The sequence below is a fragment of the Ciona robusta genome, chromosome 10, assembly GCF_009617815.1.
Source record: "Ciona robusta chromosome 10, ASM961781v2".
NCBI classification, from domain to species: Eukaryota; Metazoa; Chordata; class Ascidiacea; order Phlebobranchia; family Cionidae; genus Ciona; species Ciona robusta.
Window position 1 is genome coordinate 5,264,111 of NC_143244.1, and position 13,745 is coordinate 5,277,855.

General features: G+C 35.4%; 2 protein-coding genes across 6 annotated transcripts; both read left to right on the forward strand.

Moving 5' to 3' along the window:
* The first annotated feature begins 105 nt into the window (after positions 1 to 105).
* On the forward strand, positions 106 to 3,242 carry LOC149729881 (uncharacterized). The gene has a single exon (XM_089886537.1). The coding sequence runs from the start codon at positions 632 to 634 to the stop codon at positions 3,089 to 3,091; it is 2,460 nt and encodes an 819-aa protein (XP_089742663.1). The 5' UTR covers positions 106 to 631; the 3' UTR covers positions 3,092 to 3,242.
* A 368-nt stretch (positions 3,243 to 3,610) lies between these two features.
* On the forward strand, positions 3,611 to 13,011 carry LOC149729882 (magnesium transporter NIPA2-like). Of its 5 annotated transcripts, none has more exons than XM_089886562.1 (10): positions 3,611 to 3,841; positions 5,462 to 5,502; positions 6,088 to 6,181; positions 6,793 to 6,935; positions 7,857 to 7,913; positions 8,686 to 8,776; positions 10,035 to 10,195; positions 10,633 to 10,880; positions 11,329 to 11,485; positions 11,780 to 13,011. In XM_089886562.1, the coding sequence occupies exons 2-10, from the start codon at positions 5,481 to 5,483 to the stop codon at positions 12,049 to 12,051; spliced, it is 1,245 nt and encodes a 414-aa protein (XP_089742688.1). In that variant the 5' UTR covers positions 3,611 to 3,841; positions 5,462 to 5,480; the 3' UTR covers positions 12,052 to 13,011. The 5 variants fall into 5 exon arrangements, with proteins under 5 accessions (XP_089742688.1, XP_089742691.1, XP_089742690.1 ...); XM_089886565.1 differs by having other exon boundaries at positions 3,613 to 3,841; positions 5,462 to 5,495; XM_089886563.1 differs by lacking the exon at positions 3,611 to 3,841 and adding an exon at positions 4,737 to 5,211.
* The last annotated feature ends 734 nt before the right edge of the window (positions 13,012 to 13,745 follow it).

Genomic DNA, 13,745 nt, shown 5'->3' on the forward strand with positions numbered 1-13,745 from the left:
CATAACTCAAAGCGAATACTTCGAAAGATTGTCACCTGTCAGCCACTGTAGTTATAGCGCATACAGATTCCGAAGACAAGAGTAAGCCTTACTCTGTCCGCGGTTATCCCTTGTTTATGCATAAGAAAACTGGGCCGTGCCCTCCAGTCGCCAACGCTACACTGTTAACTGCGTGTGTGTGTGAATGATCTTTTAGGTTTTACATCAAATTGTGTATTAGACAAATTTATTTGCCATTTTCTTAAAATGGAGCTAGCCTTTCGTTTGATAATCGCAGTGACATTATTTATAATTTTTAACAAAAAAGGTGAGTATACATGTTTCTAATGTTTTATATTGTGTTTTAAAAGATGTGTTAAGTGGGGAAGATGGGACATCTTTTCATTCTATTTTTTGTCCCATTTGGTAGTAAAAATAGAACATTCAAAGAATTATAAAACCGTATTCTCACAACTCCCATAGACCGGTGTAAATTGTTTAAGAAGCGATTAGGATAATTGGTTAATATGTCCTGAAGGTGTCTCATCGCCCCCCATCTTACTATATCATTAATCTTTGCCCATTTATAGGTTCAGGAGCAGAGGAACTGGTGTCAAATAATAAATCCACCAACGGAGGATGCGCTGCCAATATGAAAAAATGTGGATGTTTGTTAGATCCAAGAAATTGCTCGTTCAACGGCAGCATTAAGACATCATGCATCCCTGACCAGGCTGTTCTAAACTCGAAAACTGATTGCGAAGACATGTCCGATGAAGGATGCCCTTCGTTAGAGTTTTATTCTCCCGTGGGTGTTACGGTAAACTCATGTACGGATAATGCAAGTTTGTCGTATCTGCTTGATCTTAATGCAACTATAGCAAAGCGTCCGAATCTAGCTTGTACCGAAGTTCAGTTTGCTTGCAAAAAGGATGAGAACTGTCGCAGTACTGAAACGTGGTGCGGGGACTCAAGGTACCACCCGTTGTTTTGCGATGATGGTAAGATGTTCTTTGCTCAACATTGGTGCGATGGTAAGAAGCACTGCGAAGACGGAAGCGACGAGGTGTATCATTTACCAGGCTTTGAATGCAAACCACGGAGAGGAATTCAGCCGAATATAGCGTCTTGTGTGTTGCCACAGAGGAACTTATACACCTCACTTCCATTTTGCGAATACAATCAAAACCTATGCGCACTGGAAGGTGGCCGGTGCTTTCAGTGTTTCGACGGAATGTATATAAATTCGGCCTCTCAGGTCTGCGACGGTGAGATAGACTGCTATGATTTGACGGACGAGTGCCTGTGTGAGAACAAAACAATTTGCAATGACGTGTTGGGAGACTCCAGAGAAAGATGCGGAGTTAATAAACTTCTGTGCTACGGTGAATGCGTGGACATGGATAAGGCTGTTATTTGCAACACTTCTTTTGCCTGCGAGGGCGATAGAAATTCAAAGTACTGCGCAGCCTACTTGCCAAGCAATGAAACAGACTTCAAATGTCCTAAAGGTGTAAAAGTCAAGGCATGCGACGGAATACCGGAATGCTTAAACCGTGAAGATGAATGCGACCGTACTTGTGCGAACCAAACACACTTTTGTAGCGTTGATATAGCTTGCCACAAGAAACTGTTCTTTTTGGTGGACAACAGGTACTGCGACAGCAAACCGTCCAACATTAAAGGTTGTCCATTTGGCTTTGACGAGACAAATTGCACCAATCGCTTTTACTGCACAAATGACAGCCTTGAGAACATTAGTAAAAAGCGCGTATGTAATGGATGGATAGATTGCAGTAATGGCGAGGACGAAGCGATGAAAAGATGCAACAGCACACGTTTCTATTGCCTCAACAAAGGGGTACCTTTATCGGTCGGTATACCGCGAGTGGAGAATGGAATCAAAGAGTGTTCAGATGGAAGCGACGAATGTCCACCGAATAGCAATAGAACCAGCTTGTTTTCTAACGCATTTGAAATGATTGATAATCCTTTCTTACTCGCCATGTTTTGGATAATGGGCATTTTCGCCATTTTTGGTAACATTGTAATGTTCATTGGTTCTGTGAAGAAATTTAAAGCGTCGACTAAACCACTGACAAGCTGTTCCTTATGGTTTGTTATTAATCTTTCGATCGCTGGTTTCTTAATGGGGATCTATTTAATAGCTATAGCTATAAAAGCGGCCGAGTTTTCCAAGTTGTACTGCTATTTCGACACAGATTGGCGAACCAGTGATACATGCGACTTTCTTGGAGCTCTGGTTCTTATTTCTTGCGAAGCTACTGCTTTTATGATGACGATAACGACAACGTTTCGACTGATTACGATTCTGAAACCGTTCAAGGCACGTTCTGTGAAGCCTGCGTGGTCGTGGGTAGCTACTATCGCCGCATGGTGTTTTGCTATTACTCTCGGAATCACGCCTACTTTTAATACAAGTTCTGGGTATTTTGTCACCGCCATATGGTTTCCAAACCACTTCTACGCCGCACAGTCGATAAGCAAATCAAATTTTGAACAACTTGCATGTGATATTATTACGTTGAAATCAAATGGTACATGCGGTGGTTTAACTTGGGCGGAAACAAAAGAACTCGTCACCAGTTCGTTCGACTATTTAAAGATAAAAGGCGAGTTCGGTTACTTTGGAGAAACCAGCGTTTGTCTTCCTCGACTGTATGAAAAGGTTGGACACCCCGCATGGGAATATACAACGTTCCTAATAACTCTTAACACTTGTTTGTTTATATACATAGTAGCCTGCTATGTAATCCTTTACAAGCAGAGGACAAAAAGAATGCACGTAGTGAGAAAAGATGGCGGCAAGGGAAAGAAGTTCCTGCAGCAGCGAATTTTTGTACTGGTTTTGGCACATTTTTGTTGTTGGATTCCTATATGTATTTTAGCATACATTAGCCAAGCTGGAGCGAACATCCGGAACGACGCGTACATCGTAACAGCCGGGTTTCTGCTGCCTATAAACAGCGCTTTAAATCCGTTGCTATATTCAAATATCCTTACCAATTTCGTAAAAACTATTTATAGGAAGTTGAAGGGAAGCGACTGGTGCAGTTTTGCTGTAAGAAACAACGACGAAGAAGCCAGATAATTCGAGATCGTCGTGTTATTGTTGTTGCAAATAAAGTTCCATTTAATTTTTTAATTTACCTTCTTTAATTGGTTACTTTTCGGTTGAGCCTTGACCAAAATAATAGTCACTTTAAAAGACCAACCACGTATGTTCTACAAATTCTATGTAATAAAACACCTATTTTATAACTGCAGTCATCCACCAAGCTTGGATACATAAAATGTTACTAGACAGTTAAAGCGCGGCACCTAGTATTAAAATCTGTTTATAACTACCAACCGTTAGGTGACGCTGCAAATTACTTTTTAGGGGTCAATAAATTGTACCAAAAACGAGTGATTCCATTACATAAAAAGCGTTTCTACTTTTATAATTGCAAGTAAACAAAACGAATGGTGTATTCATATTACTTTCAATGACACAAGTGGTTTATGCACAATTGTACAGACGGCTATAACATACTAAATAGGTTACACGGCGCATTCATTACCGACAACGTATAAATGACGCCAACGGGTAGAAGATGTCACGCGCTATGTGCGTCAGTGCGTGGAGGTGGAATAAGCAATTATGTTTGAAAAGTTTATACTCTTTTCGTGACGTTTTAATATCGTTTCCTTCTCAATTCAGTAAAATCGTGGGTTAAATTATTATTAGCGAAACGGTTAAATTTAAAACTAAGAAATCCGTAGCGTAATTGTGTACAATCAATTTGAAATAGCTGACAAAACCAGAAGCACCTTACCAAGAGACACAAAATGAGTTCCGGTAACTTTTTATTTATATGTACTTTACGTATATGTGTGCTTATAACTACAATCTACAACTGCAAACTGTTAAAAACTGTTTTTTTTTTAAATTTATTATTAAATTATTTTATGTTATACATAGTGTGTTTGATAATGTGTTGTTATAATTATTGTAACACATAGTGTGTTTAATAATGTGTTGTTTTAATTATTGGCCAATTAGCCTAGTTTTTCGGTAAATAGGAGTTCAGTATGAAGCAGTACTCATTTAATTCAGTGTAACTAAAACTAAATGCCGATAAAAAGGTTGTAACTTGATAACTGTTAGTTTCCGCAATCTAAATAAATTGATAAAAAAATTGTTGTACTAGGGTTTTTGTCGTAAAATTTATGGCAAATTTTAGGGGCCGCCATTTAGTTTGCATTGTTTTTTTTCCTCACCCCAGCTTTCAACGGGGTTAACAAGTTTTAAAATTGGGGTTAATTTAATAATTTTCACCCAAATGCATTTGACAAAATCTATTTACTTTTTGACTGTTAACCACATACAATTTTGATAATAATAATAACTCCTTTAAAAATTAGAACGAAAAAAATAGCCTTGTAGTCCTTTTAGTTTATTAATTAATTCTACTTTGGTTTTGTTTTGCTAACAGTAATTGTGTAGGTGTGGGGTGGTGGTTATAACGTGCTATAGTGCTAGACACAAGACATTTTAGTAAAGTTAGCTTCCTGACTTTGAATGGTTTTAAGAGGTTGTAGTTCGTGGAAAATAAAACAATGTTACAGCTTCGGTTTAGTTACTATGTTGAATAATCTTTGCCTAAATTAAAGAAAAGATAGTTTTGTATTAAATATACCGATACACGTTACACATATTTTTAATAACTGGTAATTTTGGTATTAATTTGGTTCTGTGTTAGGTGCATAAAAAGCATTGGGTACTTACCATACCCATAAAATTAACACTAATATGACATCATATTAATGTTTTATGGAGTTAGTTTAGCTTTGACTATTTAAATGATCTTTCCATCATGTATAGCCTATTATATAATATAGGAATATCCAAGCCTTTCTCTCGCAATATTTTTTGTGTTTACTTTAATGTTAAATGTTTGGATTTGTAAGGTATGATGTCATTGTATAGGGAACTCTTAAGTAGCAGTCACTCAGTATTCCCAATGCCTTTCTCTTTACCCTTATGAGGTAATCCCAGACGCCTCACATTGTGACATCACACAAGGTATATCACTCACTCTTAGTGTGCGTTTCACTTCAGTGATTCAGAAACATTTTCAAAAGGGAAATTGGGTGGGTAGCGTAGTTACTAAGTATACAGAGCAGACTCAAGCCAAAGTCACATGTTTAACAGTTAGAAAAGATAAGGTATTTAAATAGGCATTACAATAAAAATTGTATTAGTAAAGAGATGTAGTTTTTAAATTTATTATTAATAAGCCAACATGTGTAATTTCAGAATCGCTGTTTGATTATTTGTTTGTGGGTGTTTTTTTCATTGATATTTTTTACTTCAGAATTTTGATTTGTAGTCTAATATATATGTATTATGAAATCATGTGTGTGTAGCTATTTTAAATTATAGCGTAATTAGTGTTTTGCTGTATTATTATTACAGGTTTATAATTTGCTGTGAAATGATCCTAATTCATGTAAGAGGTTCGTGGAATCGCTTATGTTGTTTAGTGCATGCTTTTTGTTTTAGTTTTGTTGTCTGTTGGTTATGCATTATGCTAGCTACAATAATTCTTCACACTAGCTTATGGGGAAAAGATGGTGGTGAATTACTAACAGGCAAATAGTTCGTTTTACCATAAGTTGTATGACTCGTGTATTGTCACTTTTGTTTAATTTGCATGTCATATTTTATGTTAACGCTCTCTGTATATTACATATATAATATACATTTATAATTCAATACTTTTGCATGTTTTCAGTGTACATCATTTTCATTAGTTTCAATTCTGATAATAATTATTAACTGAGTTTAATTTAAAGCAGCTTCATATAAAGTCACAGTCAATTTGAGGATTAAAATCAGTCATTCATTGTCATATGACATTTATAATATCAATAATACAGCAACAGCCAACCATACTATCGTTCAAATTGTATATATGTATATATATATAAACTAATAAACACCTTTGGTTTAAGTATCTAAATTCAAAATCCTTACGGATTACCTGTATTTTACAAGAAGCAAAATGACTAATATTTTCCCTTTTTTATTTTAACCACCAGATACAAGGATATTAAACAGCACAAGCACATTGGACCTTACCACGTCCACTATTGAAATGGTGACAAGTAACACAGAAGCGAATGCTTCAGTCAGGTAAGATTGCTTATCCATAAGGTATAAGCCTTGTATAATGTCCCATATTATATTTCCTGCTCCATCGTTGTCATCAAAGGAAATCATGTGTTTGCTCACTGCCTGACATTATGTCATTCTTCTATGCACAGGTTGTAACTTGTAACCAAACAGTCCTACATGTAGCTATATTAGAGTACTTATCAATTGAAAAAACAACCTAAACAGGTGTATATATAGTAGGGTGGGGTAGATCGGGCACTTTTTTTATTTTCTTGTCCCGTTTGTTAGTAAACAAAGAACATTAAAGAATTATTAAATTGTATTTTTACGACTCCCAGAGTCCCATGTACCATTGTTATTTGTTAAAAACACAATCTTCTCCCACAGTATTGTATTATATTAGTCAATTTTAGCAATGAGATCATATTCTCTTAATAAGTTAACATATTTTCATTATTGTAAAATTGCTATTCTCTTAAATACAAAATCACTATAGGCTATATTACAATGTTATAAACTTTAATTATGGTGTACTAGTTAACTAGTTTATGATAAATATTAAATATGCCACTTAATTTATCAAGCTACTTGGTTCAAGGATGGCATTGTATAACAACCTGTTTCCTTAGTGCTGCCATGGATACAGAAACATATGGTGGCTTCTACATTGGACTCGGTCTTGCAATTAGTTCAAGCATATTTATTGGGGGAAGTTTTATTTTAAAAAAGAAGGGGCTCTTGCGATTGGCTGACAAAGGCACCACTCGCGCAGGTAAATATTAGGCTTGTTGTACAGTTTATTCGCGTTGTATTTTAGAATGAAGTTATACTAATGCAGAGGTAGCTTTTTGACTAAGAGGGCCATGAAAGCAGGGGTGTAAGTGTAAGTAGGAGACTGTTTTGCTGTCATGACAGCCTCCTTTCCGCAAACATATACGCAGTCAGAAGGGCTAAGACGGACACACGCGTGTTACATTCAATATTACATTCCTTTGCTTGAAATTGGAACAATTTTACCAATATTTAAATGATACATATTTTATTTGTTTTCTCATCAGAGGAATCTTACACCTAACTTAATAAGCACAAACAATTCAATTGTCAGAAAATTCTTGGTGAACAAGTTATAGAGACAGAAATAACACCTGGCATTTCTTAGCACCAATATTACAGATCAACTGTTTTTTTGATCATTACAAATGGATTGTTACGCTATGGAAAATTACAGAAAGAGTTTTATTTTTAGCATTTAAGCTAAGAAATGCCAACCTAGATTTATCTGCAAGTCACAGACACAGTGATAAACACCAAAAACTGAGCCACATCTAGGAGTCATAGGTTCCCGACCTCCTGGTTAGCATGTAGGTCTCAAACCGTACACTTCCAATTACTTAATTGTGCCCAATTGCTAAATTAATTAGCAGATATGCTAAATGAGAAAATGTTCTCTCAGAATGCATTTTTATCATAAAACTACCTTTATAATGATCTGGTGCTACAAAATACATGATAAACAAAAATCAAGTCCAGCAAATTGTACAATATAAGAGAAACATATACATTTCACATAATTTGCATCCTTCTTCAAACATAATACACAAAAACCCTGCAGCCATATGAGCACCAGATCAGGGTTAAATTTATGGAATTTCATACAGTTGGCATGATTTTAACTTCTTGTATTACATCCTAGGTGATGGTGGACATGCCTACCTTAAAGAGTGGATGTGGTGGGCTGGCTTACTGACAAGTAAGACTATATATATATTATTATACAGCTACCATTTGTTTATTATTGTGTATATATAGTGGGGTGGGGGAAGATGGGACATAGGGACATCTTTAGCACATAATATCCAAATATATTATCGTGTTTTAAACATTTAACAACGGTCTTTGAAAGTCGGAAGGATATAGTTTTGTAATTCTTTGAATCTTCTTTGTTTACTACTAAATGAGACTAGGAAATAGATTTAAAAAGTGTCCCATCTTCTCCCACCCTACTCTATATATACCAAAACAAAGGGAATGCCTATATATATTATTATAGCCTACTCAGTACCTAAGTAACAGAGTTAGAGTAATTAGTAAGGGGCTTATTTATGGGGGTTCTTGGCCATTTTCTTGTAAAAAATAGGGCCTGAAATAGTCATGCTTCATTGCACTGCACACCCGGTTTATGAGTGACGCAAAAAAAGTTTTAAAAAGCAGTTCGATTCTTCATTTGTAAATTCCTGAATAAGCCCATGTATTAGTGTTCACCTTGGAAAAATTCTTTGGTATAATCGTATGCTCTGTTTACTTTCCATGATCTCCCAACATTCCATTCAAGTCAATTCTTCTGCCCAAATATTTGCCAAGACAATAAAATCTTTAAGTTATCCTACAGCGGGTACAGACAATAAAACATAGATAGCATAAGCTTCAATCGCTAAATGTTCAATTTAACACTTGTTTTCTATGAATATGTATAGTGCAAAAAGGCCCTATGTCTTTATCTAAATATTATTTTATAATTACAGTGGGATTGGGTGAGGGAGCCAACTTCCTTGCTTATGCATTTGCACCTGCTTCATTAGTTACCCCCCTGGGTGCTCTCAGTGTTCTAGTCAGGTAACCAAAATTCTATTCTCTCTGTTTTTCAAATAGTATAATTGTTACTGTTGTTTATGAAGAGATGAATAAAAAAATGTGTTATGATGTAGAAACAAGTCTTTCATTTGTTCATGAACAGAATACGCTTTGTATATTTCTGTTGTAAATTGTGCTTTTTTTGGGAAAATCAACAGCAGTTATAATATGCACAAAACACAATTTATTGTCTGTGCAGAAAACAAAATAGTGTAGAAACATTGCGACCTCTTATGTATGAACCTGCTAGAGTGCTACATACATATATATATACATATATATTATATAATTGTGTTGTTGTGTATTTAATGCAGCAATGTGTTCAATTATGTTATGTGTTATATTCTGCCATATTATATGTCTATGTGACTGTACAAACAAATGTTTTTTCTCACATTCCCCCATTTAAATAAACCTGAAATAACAATACAACAATACAATATACTGTTTGTATTGTTTCCTTTTTGATCAATGAAAAAAATTGTATAAAAAATAAACTTTGTACAGCAAGGCATTTATCTTAAATAGTCACATGTGGATTTTTCTACCTTCTTGCATTTAATGATGCTATGAAGTATTTAATTTCCTTACCCTAACCCTTATGTGGTTTGGCTTGTAAATAATTAAAGCGCTGTTTGCCCTAAATTTAATCTCAATCAGTCACTTGTGCATTTTCTTGCACAAATGGGATTCCTTATCATTATTTCATAGCTATTGATCCGATCTGATGTTGCTAAAATCAGTTACGTAATTGAAAGTTTAATCGCTTGTGGCAACAATCATTTATTTCCCCAGTTTTGCCGAAATTGTAAATACAAAATGCCAAAAGTATAAACACATCAGCACAGCACATCTGCACATGTACTCGATTTAAACCTGTTTTAATAATTTTCTGCTTTGTTTTTTTTATAGTTGTCAGCCATGCAGGAAAAATGAAACAATTCACAAAATAAAATAATTACTCACAAAGTTACGTACGTGGTAACTCCTAAGCAACATAAGGTGTATTACAGAGAACACCTGTGTTAAAATGTTTATAATATACAGTTGAGTTATTTATTCAATAGCTAAAATTAACATACACAATTCAAAAAAACTGTTTCATTTTTTTAAATTGTGATACCTTTAGTTCACATTTTTTTATCAAGAGAGAGAATTTTTATCAATACACACTGCAGATTTGATTTTTTGTTGGTATGTCCCTTAACATGCAATTAATTGAACATTATATTTATTCCAGCGCTGTCCTGTCTTCTTACTTCCTGGATGAGAGGTTGAACCTCCATGGGAAGTTGGGATGCATTCTCTCCATCCTGGGATCAACGGTGATCGTGATCCACGCTCCTCAGAAGGAAGAGGTCGCTGATCTTCAGGAGATGGGAGAAAAACTTCGAGATCCAAGTTTGTTTTTTTAAACAATTTTTATTTATAATGTTTCTAGTATGTTTATGCTTGTTCTTAGAAAATGTTTGTTTTTTTTATTAATGTTTGCTCTTTTATTATAATTTTTTTAACTAATTGATTCAAGGTTTTTAAAACTGTGATGCAAACTGAAATGCAATTGACTTTATTCTAAAATTATTTTTATTGCAACTGGGAAATATGAATGTTTTACTGCCTGGCTATGTCTGTTAACATACTAAATGTTAACATGTTCTCTGTCTATATAGGTATAGCTTTTAAATTTCAATATAACTTCTTTGTCCTGGCACAAAGTGTATAAAACAGAACACTGTCATTTTCCGAAAACGCGAAGATGACGCAAGTTAGATTTGTTTATCCGTTTAATTCTTAAAATGACCCATTTTCTGCGTCATTAACCGAACCATAATTTCCAGTTTTCGTCACATATGCTGTTGCCGTGCTCCTTGTCTCCCTCTACCTGATATTTTACGTGGCTCCGAGGCACGGCACGTCCAACGTGATGGTCTACATAAGCATATGCTCGCTGCTTGGCTCATTCTCAGTATCCTGCGTCAAGGGTGTTGGTATGGTATTCAAGGGGTTCGCAGCAGGGGACAATGTATGGATCAAGCCTCTCACATACGTTCTTATCATTGGTTTAGTTCTATCCGTGTCAACTCAGGTATGGAAAGACTTTTGAGTTCACAGATTTTTTTACCTTTTAGTCTTATGCCAATTTTAGGCCTCATGTAATGTTAATGTTAGCATAGTCTTTCTGCTACTTATGAAATGATTTATTTCTTAATACATAAATTTTTGGATGTACAGTAGGGTGGGGGAAGACAGGACATTTTAAGTACATAATATCCGAATATGCTAATCATGTTTTTAACAATTAACAACGATATACGGGAATCCTGGGGATATTTTTGATTATTTCTTTGTTAACTACCAAATAGGACAAGTGAATAGAATAAAAATGTGTCCCATCCTCCCCCCTACTGTATACATATATTTAAATATATATATGTAGCAAAACAACCATGTAAAAAATTACAATATATATTATAGACGCATTTTACTGTTAAATTGGCTAATGCATTTTACCTAACATAGACTTTTGATTACAGGTTAACTACCTAAACAAAGCATTAGACGTTTTCAACACATCAATGGTAACTCCAGTCTATTATGTCCTGTTCACCACAACAGTATTGACTTGTTCAGCTATTCTGTTCAAAGAATGGAACGATATGGATGCTAGATCAGTTATTGGGATGCTAGCAGGTTGGTTGTGTTATTTAGATGGAAATATATTGTAATGTTAACATATCTCAGATTATATTATTGTAGTTTGAAAACAGTATTACATGTTTTCTACTATGTGCGTTATTATTTATGTCAGTCAGGGTATGTTTTTATCGAGCATGTTAAATTTTTTACGCGTAAATTTTCTAAGCAAAAAAATACTCCAATAAAGTGAGACCTGGCCAGACCATCCATGTAGCAATCAAATGGTTAAATGTTTTTTATTTTAAGTGTTAAAAATGCTTTTTTATTCAAAACTTGCAATTTTTTTAGGTTTCGGAACGATTGTCACCGGTATTTTCTTTCTTCACGCTTTCAAGGACATTAACTTCTCACTAAATGACTTACCGAAGTTTTCCAAGAATGGTGCTTCGGATCAGTCGGTCCACTATACCACTATGAGAAGGAATCATACGGATGAGAGAAGAGAACTCTTGGATGAGGTGGACCTCACTATGTACTCAGAGGATGATGAAGAAAACTCTGCCGTGCTCTTTAACAAAAAACCCAAGGACACTCTTCAAAATGGCCGCATCCAAAGATAAATTATCTTTCCCAACCAAATGTTCCATATACCAAGTTTTGCAGCACATTGTCCTGTGCCAAGACCCTTCTTCGGTTTTAGGGTTTTATCAATTGCGGCGTCTCTCGTGTGCTTTTTTCTTTTTTATCCCGTTTCCCTTCTCTCCTTTTGAACAATCTTGCAAATTGTTTGGTGCTCTGGTTCCAGCGAATTTGCCTTTTTCTCAGTAGCGGACTTATATTAATTTATCCGATCGTGCAGTTCGTTTCCCAACTACTATATCATAATCATTACATAAGTATACCCGTTTAAATAGCTCAAAAATCCTCATAAACTTATCCCAAACAACCAATTTTCCCCAGGCATACATCAAACTCTTTCACCTAATTCCCTTAGAAGTCGTAGCTTATCTATGCAATGCAATTACGGTACCCTAAAAGTCTAAAATGGAGTCGATTATATTCTCCACCCCACGTTGTAAATATTTCCCGATTTACAATTTTTTTCACTCACTGTTCGAGAATCAGCACCGTATCATCCAGTACATAAAAAATTTTTTCCCGTTTTTCGCGTTTTTTTTCCAACGTTTCGACACTGGCCGCCAGGCGACGTGAAAGGACTAAAACCACGCACTTATGCCTCCGATGTCTGACAGCGCGATAATTATGGACGGCGACTTATATTAGCACAACGAAGGTGTCTTTCGTGTTCGAAGTTTCAACACGTAAAGAAAAAATAACCTGTTTTGCTAAACATATCTTTATCAACTGTAGGCCGCTTCAAAGGACTTGTCTTTTCTGATTTTAAAAAACGTTTGCTGTTTTCCAATCAACCCCTCAGTGCACGGTATGCGTATATTGCAGCCTGGCCATTTACGTTTCATAACCTTGTTTCTGTGCCTTTACGTGTGGCGTTTTATTTTACGATGATTGTATTTTTACGTGCGTTTGTTTTAGTGAACATTACAACTATACATAACCAACGTTATTTCTCTTTCTTTATCCTCGCATGGGGGGATACGACAGTCAATATAAAACGGGTCCTTGTTTCATACACATCGTGTCAGCTTACGAGTTACCACTTAACTTTGTGGGTGATTATTTTTTTTGACTGACAATTTAGACAACTTATTAGGGACCACTGGGTTAGAGCAATTGTCGATAAGTTTCTTGCCCAACAGCACAATGGCAGCAGCGACGAGCCTTGAACCAATATCCTCTAGGTTAGAAACCGGCGCCCTTACCAATGTGACACAATGTGAAACTCTCATGTCATAATAACCTACAAGCCTCTGGGTATATTTTATCGCGAAATATGTTGAAACATTGAACGCAACATACATTTATAAATAGCCATCACCAAGGTACAAGTTTTTGATAAGCAAAATTATCCAGCCTCAGGTTGTGCATTTTTTGGTTTATCCGTCTAAATGCTCTGAACTGAAGTCGAGTTCAAATTAGGTAATCAATGGTACAACGAGAATTTGAGGTTATTATTAAAAATGCAGCATAAAATAGTAGGTTGGGGTGCAGTGACATGCCCCATGTTTTTATTCTCTTCTATTTGGTAGTAAACTTTTTCCTTGTGACTCTAAAAGGGCGTTATTATTTGTTTTATTACGGGGTAAGATGGGATACCTTTAGCAAACAATAACCAAATATTGTGTTTTAAACAATTAAGAACAGTCCATGTCAAACGTAAGGATACATTGTATAT

Bases quoted from the DNA above. Each gene is read 5' to 3' on its own strand.
- LOC149729881 (XM_089886537.1), top strand. From the start codon at position 632: ATGAAAAAATGTGGATGTTTGTTAGATCCAAGAAATTGCTCGTTCAAC.
- LOC149729882 (XM_089886562.1), top strand. From the start codon at position 5,481: ATGATCCTAATTCATGTAAGAG. The intron at 8,777-10,034 runs GTAACCAAAATT...TATTTATTCCAG, and splicing joins GCTCTCAGTGTTCTAGTCAG to CGCTGTCCTGTCTTCTTACT. The intron at 11,486-11,779 runs GTTGGTTGTGTT...CAATTTTTTTAG, and splicing joins AGTTATTGGGATGCTAGCAG to GTTTCGGAACGATTGTCACC.